Source organism: Centropristis striata, chromosome 3 (assembly GCF_030273125.1).
Source record: "Centropristis striata isolate RG_2023a ecotype Rhode Island chromosome 3, C.striata_1.0, whole genome shotgun sequence".
NCBI classification, from domain to species: Eukaryota; Metazoa; Chordata; class Actinopteri; order Perciformes; family Serranidae; genus Centropristis; species Centropristis striata.
This window is the reverse complement of record NC_081519.1, coordinates 32050113-32065135: the sequence shown is the minus strand read 5'-3', so window position 1 is coordinate 32065135 and position 15023 is coordinate 32050113. Positions and strand designations below refer to the sequence as shown.

Genomic DNA, 15023 nt, shown 5'->3' with positions numbered 1-15023 from the left:
TATAGTTAACAAAAACTAACAAAATAACGAAAACTAGAATTGAAAAAACATTTTCGTTGACTGAAATAAAAATGAAAATAAAAATAAAAATGAGAATTTAAAAAAAAACCTGAACTAACTAAAATTACAGTAAAAATGATCTTAGTTTTTGTCTTTGTCAACTCTTTTCATACGTAATCCTTTTTGGTTGATATGAAACCTATTTCATCTATCTGGTTTTATGACTTAATAAACTTTTAAAACCCAGGAGTTTTTAAAAAATGGCGACCGACAAAGAGGCACCAACACCACTATAAGATGAGGTAAAAACAACAGATTTAGGCTTTAAAACACTATTTATGAACATACTGTAACTTCTAACAACAAGACACACTGTCTTCTGGTTGAAAGACCAGGGATTAGGGTAAGGGTTAGATGCAGATTCATACACATTTCTTTTATTACACGGAACACCCTTTATAAATATTTTAGTTTAGATTCAAGGTTAGATCACTGTTAATATTATATTGGCAGTTTGTGGGCTTTTTGGACTTGTACAAATGTGCAAAGACACGAAAATAACAAAATGTCTATAAATATGAAAAGCTGCCCCTGGCAGGCTTTTCAATTACTTATATTGATCCTACAAACAATAGAGTCTAGAGGTTTTGCCCACTCAGATGGTGGGCCTATTACCGTAACATCTGGTCTGGCTGATGGACTAATACATACCTATGTGGATGTATAGTAATTTAAATAATCACCACTAGATAATAACCACCCAGATGGTACTGGTGCATATGGACTAAATGGATAACCAGTAGTTAAAACATTGGATGTGTTGTTTTCAGTCATAGTTCTTTTATTTCTGCCTTTATTTTTTACATCCCAGCAAGCACAACTTACTGCTTTAAACCTCTGAAGTCCAGGAGATTTTGGTTGAAATTTGTCAGCTTCCTCTGCATTCATTTCTGTCTCTGTTTAGCATCTTTCAGTCTGTCCTTACATCACATGCATAGCTCCTTTTTCTCCACACAAACTTCTAGGCTATCAGTCAGATTTTTCATTTTATTTTAATAAACCAAGTATAAAGCTGCCAGGAACCAAAAATACAAACAAAAGACACTGTGTCTATGGAAATGTTTCTTTTTTTTTCCATTTATACACACAAAAATAGCAGAAAAAATATTAAATAATAAAACTACAAAAAGTCTATTTGCATGTAAATTAAAAATAGTAATAGTTTTCATTGTAGAAAGAAAATTCACATTTTAAAAATGGTCTAGAAACATAAATGTCACACTGTGAAAGCTCCTATGATGCACTTTCAACTGGTTTTCTCAGCTTGTCTATATATCATATATAAATAAAGTTATTACTGTAAATAAAACATGTGTATTTTCAATAAACAGATGGACTCCAGAGGGTTAACGGTTTGGTCAGTTCACATGCGTAGACGGTGCTGAACTGCGGTAACAGCAGAGGTGACCACATTCTGTCACTAGATGGTGTAACTGTTCTCTGTGTGCTACTTGAAACTACAGTTTTCCTAAATGTTCGCATATTACAATGGCCCCGTCTCTTCTCTTTTTATTCACTTAGAATCTGAGCCACTGTAAAAACATTGTGAGGATAAGATATGAAGCAATACTAGAAACACAATAAAGCAGATTTTTGTTGTCTTAATATTTTGAAACCAGATACCTGTTTCAGTTTAGTTTCTTATACAGAGTTGTGTAATGTAGACTACTTGTCTTGTTTTGTTGTTCAGTCTCTCTCCCTTTTTTAACTAAAAAAAAGTGGTCTTTTGAATACATATTAATCAATATGGTTATAATTATCTTCATGCATCAATCATTTAGGATGGGACTTCTGGATAGCCATCTGAGAGATGTCTACTTTGGAGTTCTATCTCTGTAACTCAATAAGTCCTGCCCTAAAAGTTTGAAAACTACAGATTCAACTGATGTTGAACTAAAAAAATTTAATTAGTAAACAAATCTAATTAGAAGACATCAGAAGAAGGTCTACAATTAACCCTTTGGAGTCTTCCGCTATTTTGTCGGTTATTTATACTTTTTATTCTGCCACTTAAAAAATCGTTACCATGCCATGGTGTTGGTCACCTTTATGAGCTTTATGATAATTATTTTTTCACTTTGACTAACTGGATCAACATTTTGAGCCAAAAAAGAAACAAAAAAACCCAATATAAAATCAGATTTTAAAAATTATATATATATATATATATATATATATATATATATATATATATATATATATACATATATTTAAAATCATTTTTATCCTCAATGAAGAATTTTAAATCAAGTAAAATATGTAAGATCACTCACACGGAGACAAAAAACTGCTGAGTGCAAATCCATAAAGTGCCTGCAATACATGTGAAAATTAGTTTTAGTCATAGTAATAAAGTGCATAGATCACATGTGAGTTAAAGTTTACAAATGTTAAAAATAGTTGCAAATATAATATTAAAAGAAGGTAAAATGAGGATAACATCTATTTTTCTTTTACTTTTTTATACTAAATATATTAAATCTCTTAACTCTCTCTTAGCTCTTAAGCTAATCCTTTAGAGGGAAGCTGACGGCTCGACGTTGCTTTGATTTTATATTGTGACGTCATGAAGAAGTAGAATGAAGAAGAAGTAATGTGCTGGTGCTTTCATGGACTCCAGAGTATTAACATTACTCAACTCTAATACAGAAAATAGACTTTGCATCCTCATTAAATGTACAATGGTTTTGATTGATGATACAAGCTTTATGAATGACAAAAATGAACCTTGAGCTTTTTAATCCATGTGATCTGGAATTTTGTACTTTGACCTTAAAAATCATTCACAGTGGCCATGGATGACACTTAGCAACACCACAACATGTATTTATCCTGACGTAAATACACTAACAGGATTTAACCAATGACTGTTAGTGTTGCAACATATCATAATGGCAAGTTGCCTAGTGACGTCTAGTGCTGTTTTATTCTCTGTTCAAAGTCATCTGTTATCAGGCTAATCACCAGCCAGGCCTGAAAGATGATAACAGAACCTGTTCACAACAGACACAGTACTAGACTGGAAAATGTTTTTTATTAAAAACATTATCCATATAGAAGCTGGACATTATATATCAAAGATATTTGGAAAGTTTTAAATACTGAAATTTGTTTTGTTTGCAGGTGACACAAACATGTTTTGTTCTGGAGAGAATCTGCAGCAGATTTTGGAGACAATAACACTATTGGATGAATTGAAACAGGTTTGACAAAAACCAACTGTCACCAAATCTGAGCAAAACCAAGGTTATGCTGTTTGGACATGGTGCAGCCTGTTCTCCCGTCAAAAACGTCAATATAGGTCGCGTGTAAAAGCAGCTACTTGTCTTGTTTTGTTGTTCTCTCTCCCTTTTTTTAACTTTTTAAAAAGTGGTATTTTGGATACATATGAATAAAAAATGTCACAGTGGTTATGATTATGTTCATGCATCAATCATTTAGGATGGGACTTCTGGATAGCCATCTGAGAGATATCTACTTTGGAATTATATCTCTGTAACTCAATGACTCTTGGACAAATTCAGCCCTAAAAGTGTAAAAAACCAGGGAAAAGAAAAAAAGTGGTCTTTTGGATACATATGAATCAAAAATGTCACAGTGGTAATGATTATCTTCATGCATCAATCATTTAGGATGGGACTTCTGGATAGCCATCTAAGAGATGTCTACTTTGGAGTTCTATCTCTGTCACTTTAACTTGTTGCCAGTGAGCAGTACAGTGTATATGATTTGTGATCTAGAAAGGTTCTTCCCCAGAACAGCAATGCACTTTGCAAACACAAGGCTTTTGTGTGGTTTTACAGCAGATTCTGTGATCAAGAATTATACCAAGAAGTTGTTTTAATATACCGGTATTGTCAATTGTGACTTGTACTTGACAATTTACACGCTGCAATCTGTGACTGTGTTGAGGTCTGGGGTAACACATAATCTGTGGAACAGTTTAGAGACAGAGTTAACCCTTTGATGCACAACATGGGTCTAAAGTGACCCAATATGTATGAGTTTTTATGTTCTATATCTTTGCAATAAATTCATTTCATCATTCAGTATTCCAGGTTTTCCTCAATTAGTTTGTTTTTGATCATCATACATCCTAATTTTATGTTTTCCTTTATTCATTTTTTAATAAAATCCCTTTTTGTGTCACTACTCTTCTAATGCACAACATGGGTCAAAAATGACCCATATCCATTTTTTTCGCTAAGTAGCCTGCTAAGCTAACTACTCAGCAAACTCCTTGGCTAAGTAGCTTGCTAAGCTAACTTCTTAGCTAACTTCTTGGCGTAGTTAGCTAAGTAGTTAGCTATGTAATAATACAAAAACTTTTTTTCTTCATAAAGTGTGAGAGGCAAAATGGAAATAATGATCTGTTGTAAGAATACTTGGAATATTCAATCATAAAATAAGTTATGATATGATATCAAAAGATAGAGCACAGAAACACACAGCCAGCATTAAATAACATGGGAAATGAATGTGAGATGCTCATTTATATTATATATTATTGTATTAAGCTGCAGGATCCCAAGGTTTCCATATACATTAAGATAAATGTATGTTTTTTTTATTGAGTTATATAAAGGAATCACGATGAACTGGTGGAAAGGGGTAGGAACAAACAAGTGAAAACTTCTTTCTGCTCCTTTTTGAACATGTATGTTATATTTTATTAGTGTTGATTCTGATGGTCGCTTGAACTTCAGCAGGTCTTCTTGACCCTGAGTGTATATATATATATTTGTATTCAAAATAAAGAACTTAATTCATGCTGACTGCTGCTGTGTCTGCTGGAAAGGGAACCATCGATGCTTGATACGAGATTGTAGTAAGGGATTTGCAGACTTTTTCCACTTCCAGTACTTTGTTTTCTAGTCAACTTTTCAGATTTGGAATTTCATTTGTTTAATTTCAGATGGATTTTGAACATACATGAATATGTCTGTTAATTCTAACCACATTATACCATAGCAACATCAAAGGAGTTAAACATTACATTTTCTCATGGAATAAAACTTTTATTGGGGACCCATTGAATTTTGGGTGGGATGGACATATACTTATAAACATACATACACTGTAAAAAAGAAAAACCTGTTGTTTTTACGGTAAAAAAACGGCAGCTGTGGTTGCCAGAACTTTACTGTACGGTGCAACTTTTTCTAATATTACGGTAAAATTATGTTAGGACTTTTGATCTCACATTTAAGATTTTTTTTTTAAGATTATATTTTACAAAAAAAAGAGTTTTTGCATCAAAGGAAATGCTGTTCTGCCATAAATTAAAGATTTTACCATTTAATATTACAGTATATTTTTGCTAGAGATATGGTGTTTAGTACATTTAACAGTGAGAAAAAGTATTTTTACAAAAAATAAAAGCAAAAATTACAGTGATGGCTTGTATATATATATATATATTACAGTATATTTTTGTTACAAACACAGTGCCAGTGTATTTTACAGTGGAATAATGTATTTTTCCCCCCAAAAAATGTAAAAATACTGTTTTGGTTGATATATACATTTGATATTTCATTGTTACTGAAACTAAATTAACTCATTTATCATTTTACAGTCTTTTACTGTCATTGTTTGGCAGTTTTTCAACGTAAAATCTACAGACATTTTATACAGCGTAACTATTGTTATTGTACTCTTCAAATTCTGTATTGTACAGTGCTTAATCAGCAGACAGTAGTTGCTGCCTTGATCATCAACTTTCAGACATCAAAGAGGAAATCATGAACAGATATAAACAAGGAGCAGTTGTGTCATTTTATATCGCTGTAGTTTAGATAAAGGTTTAAGAGGCAGGAACTGCTTCTGCAGCAGTCAGTGTTGATAACAGATCTCTGAAGTTCTTTTCTTCTCTCTTAAATTAATAGACTTTGGCTGATAATTACGAAACAGTTGTGGAAAAAACACAAGCTTGTCAAATAGGCACAGTGCCAAACCCAACATACGCAGATTTTAGTTGCATAACAATGTTATCAATAGAAACAATAATTAATCTGTGCACCCATGCATTATCAGACATGAAGCAATATTTTCTAATAAGACTTCTTAATGGTTATGTTCAATGTTCTTCAGCTTTGAACACAGAAAAGAGAAAAGGTTATCTAGCTGTTAGCTCCACACCTTACACAGTAGAGTGATATGCAGCATTTTAGGTTAATCTTATTCAATTTACCTATTGTACATGTCGTTGGATGGTTCAGTTTCCATCAATGTCCTGCAGAGAAGTGAGGAGTTGATGGTGGAAAGCTGCATTTGGGGAATGTGCTTCTTATTTTATTTTACAAGAGAGAGATGTGGGCTACACGGAAGTGTAGTGGTTAGCACTCTCACCTCTCGACTGCAGCTCTTCTGTGTGGAGTTTGCATGTTCTCAGTGTCAGCGTGGGTTCTCACCGGGTATACGGCTTCCTCCCACAGTCCAAAAACATACACTTAGAATTAATTGGTGACTCTAAATTGAAAATATTTGTACCCCGCCTCTCGCCCAATGTCAGCTGTGATTGTGATTTGAAAACACAAACTTACACCTTGTTGGTCACAGATATTTTTGGCTATTGGCTTCTTGCAGGGCTACACGGCAAGAGCAGCAAGAGGGTCGCCGGTTCGACTGATGTGGCTCTTCTGTGTGGAATTTGCACAGTTTCTTCTTCTTCTTCTTCTTTCTCTTCTTCTTGCAGCTTAGGTGTGAATGTGAGCATTAATGTTTGTCTGGCTCTATGTGTCAGCCCTGTGATAGTCTGTGACCCAGCCTCTTGCCCAATGTTAGCTGGGATTGGCGCCAGCCACTTGCGACCCAGTTTGGATAAGCAGAGATAATGGATGGATGGCTTCTTGCTGCCAGTCTTCATTCAAAGCTTTGCTAAAATGTTGCGAAGACAAAACTAATGCACAAACATGAGGTTGATATGGATCTGTTTATCTCACTCTGGTACACAGAGGCAAACGTATTTCCTATAAAGCACTAATCAGTAATTTTGTATGAATTATGGGCCAAATGAATATTAGAAAGAATTGCTTATAGTGTTTATTAACCCATAACTAACTCACCTTTTCCAGTCATGTCGCCTCAGTTACCCGGTCATGCTGCTTTGCCGCTAACTCAACATGCTACTCAACTCCTGACACAAGCTGTTGTCATCTCAGAACTTGACTACTGTAACGCCTCCTGACGGCCTGCCAGACTGCACAATGAAACTCCTTCAGATGATGACCCGTTGCTCATCCAGCTCCACTGGCTACCTGTTGCAGCCAGCATCAAATTTAAATCTCTAATGCTGGCCGACAAAGTTGTCTCCGGTACTGCACCCAGCTACTTCAAGGCCCTGATTCAGACATATGCTACCTCACGACCGTTGTGCTCTTCCAATGAACAGCGCCTGGCTCTGCCCCCCGTTGGTCCAAGGCAATCCAGACTCTTTGCATTTCTTGTTCCCCGCTGGTGGAACCACTACCAGCTCCTGCCAGAGCAGGGGTATCCCTCTCTACCTTTAAAAACTCCATCTTTTCTCCTAGCACCACACCACAACTCTACTCCTTAAGAATCCTCACTAACCCTTATTGCTGCACGAACGGCTCTTATTGCACTATACCTTGATTGTTCCCTTTTGTTCTGTAAGTTGCTTTGGATAAAAGCGTCTGCTAAATGACTAAATGTAAATGTAAATGAAAATGTATTACAGCCTTCCAACTTACTGTTTTTATTCACTTTTTGTTCCCCCACAGTTTGAAATTACTTTAGGTCAGGGACTTAAAGAGCTGTTTACACACCTCTCATTAATTTCTGAGGTATGCATATTTCTGTTTCAGTCTTTTCTAATGCACATAAAATCCTTCATCAGCTCCCTGAGAGCTAAAGTGGAAACTAGTAGAGCGTGAGGAGCAGACATGTGCAGCTCTTGGATCATTTGAAAGAAGTCAATGAGGTGATGTCCTTGGATCTATCAGGGACATATCTGAGCTGTGTTTCTGTGGTAATATTGAGTTACAACTGCTAACAAATGACTAAAACATAAAAACATAGAACATAGATTGATTACTAACAGTGTTCAGGAGCTCACAGTTTCACATGAGAAATATACTATAATCCTGTTTTTGTTTTGCTGTTTTAGCCCATTGTGTCATGACCCAAATTGAGTCATATCTACAGAAATCTGCTGTTTGTTACACTGTCTCAATGCCATATACTAAATCTTATCACCATATGTCAGTCCAGGTCTGATGTTACTTATCTTATCCATTTTTGTACATACAATACACTGAACATATCATTATTGCCCACCTCCCTTCCATGGTATGTGAGGACGACTGATATCCTGCGCCTGCTGAAATGTATATAAGAGGATCAGAAACTCATCCACATTGGTTCCTTCTGAGATCCCAAGGTAAGCTGGCACTTGGAATACAGCAGTATAACTTCTTGTGAAACTTCATTCCTCTTGCTACTTCTCTTCTTGTAGCCTGTAATATTTAACTCTAGTCTATTTCACTGTTAAGAGAATGTATACCAAGGAGGTTCACATTAGAAGAGTAGATTTTGCAAGTTAAAATTGTCTTATAGGCCGATGTGGAACATTACGCAGCTGAATGATCTTAATAATTCCAAAGAATATTCATTCACATTATATTCATTATGTTAACCTAACTGTTTATTCCAGAAACAAGAACTTCTGGTTGTGAGCTTTGAAATCAAGATGACCAAGTTCACTCTTCTAGCAGGTAAACAGTCATCAGGCCTCAGTGCTTTACATCACCATGATGCCTTGATAACATGCTACATCAAGCCCTATGCATGTATGCTATCCATTCTCTAATTTGTACTTTTCTTTAGGCTTGTGCCTGGTGATGTGCCAGCTGGGTAAGTTGCACTTGAATAAAACATATGACATGGCAATCCAACTACACTTTGAAGTTTGTATTGACACTGATTGAACTCTACGTCTAAAAGTGTCTGAAAATGCAATGCTGACCACAGATTTCTTTCCCTAATCTCCAGCTACTGCCTCCCAGATGGTGTGCTATTTCACCAACTGGTCCCAGTACAGACCAGGGACTGGGAAATACACACCCGCAAATGTGGATCCCTTCCTTTGCACCCATCTGATCTATGCTTTCTCCATCATCAACAACAAGAATGAGTTGGTGACCTATGAATGGAATGACGAGACCCTGTATAAGCAATTCAATGGCCTGAAGAGCAAGTAAGCTCCTGCAGCTTCTTACTTCATTTGTGTGTGTAGGCCAAAATTGAAATGTGAAATTTAAAAATGAATGTTCAGCTATATAATAACCACTTTGTATAATAAACAGGCCCTTTAACCTCAAATAGAGTTGCAAATCATTACAATTTTTTTGTTTTAAAGGAACCCCGCTCTGACGACCTTACTGGCTGTCGGTGGATGGAACTTTGGCTCAACTCAGTGAGTGTTTCTGCTTTGCTCCTTTAAAAAAACATCCCAAAGGTTGAATGGAAGGAAGATTGGTTTAGATGAAAAAGTAGTAGGCAAAGATTTAGAAAAAAAGGATTGCTCAACGGCTTTGATACATTTCATGATAATTCATTAAGCCCTATTTAACATGACCACATTTTCTCAGGTTCTCCATCATGGTGTCCACTCCAGCCAACCGTCAGACATTCATCCAGTCTTCTATCAAATTCCTGAGGACTCATGGATTTGATGGTCTGGATCTGGACTGGGAGTACCCTGGATCTCGTGGAAGTCCTCCAGTGGACAAACAGCGGTTCAGTCTGCTCTGCAAGGTGGGTCATTCATTTTTGAGCCACATGGAACAGATATTTTGCATTGGATTTAGAAAGTCTCCCATTAATTTTCTTTATTTGCAGGAACTCGTTGCAGCCTACGCAGCCGAAGCTGAGGCAACCGGCAAACCTCAGCTCATGCTGACTGCTGCAGTGTCTGCTGGAAAGGGAACCATTGATGCTGGATATGAGATTGCTGAGATTGCCAAGTAATGAGGATAATTTTGGCAAATGCATATTTTAAGTCAAACACTGTTTTTTGATAATTTGGTGGCTAAATAGCTCATATTAATCAGTATTTTGTTTGCATTTCAGGCATCTGGACTTCATCAATGTGATGACCTATGACTTCCATGGAGCTTGGGAGCGATCCACAGGACACAACAGCCCGCTGTACCGTGGCAAACATGACAGTGGTGACCTCATCTACTTCAACACTGTAAGAGATGAAGTGATAATATATGGAGCCCCAAACATTAGTGGATGACATTATTTTGGCACAAATGTATCATGTTGGTCCAAAACCCTTTACAGAGTAACTCAACCGGTTGTATACGAAAATATCAGTTTACTTAATATGGGGAATACTGCTCAGAACTCCAACTGAGGAACTTTGTTAAGACTTAGATAATAATCCAGATGATGCCATATTGATTCATCAGGGTATCTCTTCTCTTGGAGGGTATCTTGGTGGCATTAAAAAAAGCTTTTGAGTTTGAAAGGTGTTTTGTATTAGCTATTGAGGTATGTGCCATGATTAGAGTGCCTCATGGGAAAACATAACTGGTTTTACTATGGGAAATTTAGGATCCAGCATTTTTGCATTATGACAGAAAAAAGGTACAAGCATAAAGAAACCAACCCTCCACTTCTATTTCAGGACTTTGCCATGAAATACTGGAGAGACAAAGGCACCCCAGCGGAGAAGCTGATGTTGGGATTTGCTTCATATGGTCGTACCTTCCGTCTGACTTCATCAAACACTGGCGTTGGAGCCCCAGCTAGCGGTGCTGCATCAGCTGGACCATTCACACGTGAAGCTGGGTTCTGGTCCTACTACGAGGTACGGTTTAAACAAACTGAGATGCATATTAAAATAAGTAAAACAGTGGACCATAAAACAATTCAATAGCATTTCTTCAATCTTGTCTTTTAGGTTTGTACCTTCCTGAAGGGCACCACCACTCAGTGGATTGAAGACCAGAAAGTTCCCTATGCCCACAAGAACAGCGAGTGGGTGGGATTTGACAACAAGGAGAGCTATGAGATCAAGGTAAGTGGCACATAGGGATTACATATTTAGAGTTGCCTTGAAGGGTGGAATTCAACGGAATCAATTCCTCCTTTCTTTTTAGTTGAAGTGTCTTCTTGTCCCATCTACAGGTCCAGTACATGAAGGACATGAAGTACGGTGGTGCCTTTGTGTGGGCCTTGGATCTGGATGACTTTAAAGGAGAGTTCTGTGGAGAGGGAAGCCATCCTCTGCTGTCTCATCTGCGCAAACTTATTAATGCTGGTAAGTCTTAGTCTTATGTTCCCAGACTGTAAGACAAAACAAGAATAATTAAGTTATCATTTACAACATAAAGTACATGTCATACTTTTGGGAACCACAGTGGTACCCCTTATACAAGCCATATTTTTTATAGAATGGGCCTTTTCATTGAATGTCGCCTTTCTGTTTCTTCCACCTCTCACAGAGATGCCTCCCGTTCCATCAACCACAACTAAGAAACCTATTGTTAGTCCCACAACCTCCAAACCTACTGTTTCCACTGCTGCACCAACCTCCACAACAACCCGCAAACCTGCTGTTTCCACTGCAGTGCCAACCTCCACCACCACCACTGATGCTCCATCCACCAAGACCACCATCCCTATCCCAGGACGTGGCTTCTGCAAAGACAAGGCTGACGGAATGTACCCACATCCGACTAATCAAAGCGTTTTCTACATGTGTGTAGGTGGCCGAACCTATCAGAGGTCGTGTGGAGTTGGCACTATCTTCGATGACGGATGCAAGTGCTGTGTGTGGCCCTAAGTGTTAACTAATGGAGGATTGTCACCTACTGACATCTCAGTTCTGACTCCAAGCCAAATGTCTCTGAAGAGATCTGAGTTTGTGACTTGAAATTGGATTGAATTGAATTGAATTGAATTGAATTGAATTGAATTGAATTGAATTGAATTGAATTGAATTGAATTGAATTGAATTGAATTTAATCTAATTGATTTGGATTGAATTGGATTGAATTGAATGTTCCATGAGAATAAAAGTCACAGTGATGAAAGTTGACTAAACCTTGTATGCAGTTTCATTCTGAAAATGTTAATGTCTGACCTATGTGGGCATTGAATGTTTAGCTTCCCACCTGAGGATGTCTCCGCAGTTGTGTACTTTCTTATATAGTAGTGTTCTATATAATAGCAGTCCAATGTGACTAACCAGATTAATCCAGGTTTTTAGTATATTTTTTATTGCTACATGGTAAACAGGGTACCAGTAGGTTCAGTAGATTCTCAGAAGACCCAGCATTCGTGATATGCACACTCTTAAGGCTGTGCAATTGGGCAATTAGTTGAAAGGGGTGTGTTCAATAAAATAGCAGTGTGGCATTCAATCAGTGAGGTTACACTTGTCGCCATCTTGCGTCGCCATCTTGTTTCCGATACGGGGAGCAGACCATATCTGGACTGTGGAGGAGGAGAGGGATCTGATCACTGACTATAGCCTCTCTACACCTCAACCTGACTGAGAGAAGCTGCTGCTAATTCATGTTAGCATTAACTGGAGCATTAACTGGGATGTTAGTTTTGACTAGCAAAAAACAAAAACAAAATGTATGTTACTTACCTCAGAAAACTGAGAAGCGACTGAGTGTCTGTTAGTCCAACCAAACACTGAACAAGACATTTTTACTGAACAAAACGTTTAAATAAACTCATTAAGTCATGTATACAGTTAATACAGTGAAAGGGTCAAAGTTATGACACCAAACTGGTAAACATCCTTTTTTATATCTATATAGCGTTATATATAACTTTATTGACACGTTGCCATGGATACGCATTGTTCTGCTTCTCTCCTGATGACTGCTTGCCTTGTTAGTGACCTGTCAATCAAAGCTAGCCATGCCCCAAATCAAATGATTCTTTATCTTCTATTTTCTCTAAATGGGGCCATTATTTGAACTATAAACATGAAATTGTCTTGAAGAATATTTTTTACTAGCGATTGAGACCATAGTGTTGTCCTAAGAAAAATTCTGAGGTAATAAATCAAGTGAGAAGTTTTCAAATTTTGCACTGAAATGAATGGGCAGATTTTTTTTGCAGCCGCCGTCAGCACCCCCTGCTGGGATTTTTGGTAGAATGCAGCTTAAGGCACTTATTAGTTTGCCTCCCTACTCAGACCCGGAGATTGCCGCCTGGAAGAAACACATTCCAGCACCAGGTGTGAAAGTAAAGGCAAACCAAGAGGTAACAAGTCAGATCTTCCATTCCCACACATATCACAGCGAGCACCATTGGTTGTTGCAGGAGCTGAGCCTGGATGAGCTGAGATGTAGCAGAGGTACTTCAGACACACCAGAAGCTAGTTTGATTAACTGTTCGGTAAAATTGAAGAGCTGAGTGCCTGGACATTTGCCTACAGTAAACTGCATCCATACCATTTCTGCAGTAAATTATTCTGTTGTGTTAATAACGGCTGGTATATAAGGGGCTCTATGGTCAGTCCGACTGCCATGTTGGCTGTGAGCAAACTTTAAAAATAACAAGCTACAGATAGACACTTGACCTGTCACTGTTATTGTTTCAGTTGGGACAGGTATGTGCACAGAGGAGTGAGAAATGTGAATAGTCTTTTACCATTGTGAAATCATATACTTCTGAAGACCTTGATGAAATTGGAGGCTGGAGTAGATTGGGGTGGAGGAGGGCTGCATTGTTTTTGCCCAAATTATATACACTTTATCTGTCAAGAATAAATCACATAGTCACAATCATTTTACGGAAAAAAAATCTAACTTAATAGGAGGCATTGCATGAACATGAATGAAGATAAAATGCAACAATTGCCAAATTTAACATGACTCCCGATATAAGCTGTAGGGGAATCCCTTCTGCCATGAAGCACCATGGCTGTTGTGATGAGGCTGCAATGTTTTTCCTGCTTTTCCTTTTTTTCTTTTTCAAGGAATCCCTTGAGAGACTTTTCAACAGTCTCAACAGAGACAACATCTTCATTCAGAAGTGGAATATGGAGTTCAAGGGAGGATCGCGATGTGTGAGGTGGTGCCAAGTTCTAAGTATCTAGGTGTATACCTGGATAATAAGTTGGACTGGTCCCTAAACACAGACGCTCTCTACAAAAAGGGGCAGAGCTCCTCTTTTTCTTCTTGAAGCTCAGATCTCTGGACATGTGTAGTAAGATGCTGCAGATGTTTTATCAGTCTGTGGTGGTAGTGTGTTGTTTTATGCTGCAGTCTGCTGGGGAGGCAGCATCACACACAGAGATGAAGGCGGTTGGACAGACTGGTCTAAAGAGCTGGTTCTGTGGTTGGAGCCAGGTTGGACACACTGGAGGAGGTGGTGGAGAGATGACCTGTCAACATGTTCAGGCCATCCTGAAATACCCAGATCATCGGCTACACAAAACCTTTATGGACCAAAAAAACAGCAGTGGACGGCTCCTCTCTCTCTGTTGCAGGACGGAGAGATACAAAAGATCCTTCTCTCCTACAGACATCAGGCTGTCTCATTCTAACAGAGATTCTACCAGACTAACTGGATTTACCCTCAGGGATAAATAAAGTAATTTTGATTGATTTGATTTGATTTGATTTGTGTGTAGAGGTCTGTTAGGGAATACTTTTGCGGCCTGGTGTTTTTTTTCAGCCATTTGTGGAAGGTTAACAAAGTGAATATTTTCTGTAATGGCACTGCACTAAGATGTTGATTCATCAACATATCAGTTCTCCTGAAGGCAAAGCCTTTCATACACTATAAATTACAGGAATTTCATTTTGGAAGCATGTTGGGACAAGAAAAGTAACTCATAATGAAATAATATATTTTAAAGCAAAAGTGCAGGATGCAGTCACACATTTTGCATAGCCCATGCAGACTTGCTTGAAATGTAGTCATATGAATAATCTATTGAGGATTTTTCAATTACCTTCCAA

At 37.7% G+C, this 15023-nt stretch overlaps 1 protein-coding gene across 1 annotated transcript; it reads left to right on the top strand.

The window, feature by feature from the left end:
• The first annotated feature begins 8680 nt into the window (after window positions 1–8680).
• On the top strand, window positions 8681–11990 carry LOC131968520 (acidic mammalian chitinase-like). Its single transcript, XM_059329439.1, has 11 exons — window positions 8681–8795; window positions 8908–8934; window positions 9073–9277; window positions 9440–9496; window positions 9672–9837; window positions 9922–10046; window positions 10153–10276; window positions 10718–10900; window positions 10994–11110; window positions 11221–11353; window positions 11538–11990. Exons 1-11 carry the CDS (start codon window positions 8771–8773, stop codon window positions 11876–11878), a joined length of 1503 nt encoding a protein of 500 aa, XP_059185422.1. The 5' UTR covers window positions 8681–8770; the 3' UTR covers window positions 11879–11990.
• Window positions 11991–15023: the final 3033 nt, after the last annotated feature.

Coding starts and splice junctions, on each gene's coding strand:
- LOC131968520 (XM_059329439.1), top strand. CDS start 8,771: ATGACCAAGTTCACTCTTCTAGCAG. Junction 10,277..10,717: donor ACCTCATCTACTTCAACACT/GTAAGAGATGAA, acceptor CTTCTATTTCAG/GACTTTGCCATGAAATACTG. Junction 11,111..11,220: donor AGGAGAGCTATGAGATCAAG/GTAAGTGGCACA, acceptor TCCCATCTACAG/GTCCAGTACATGAAGGACAT.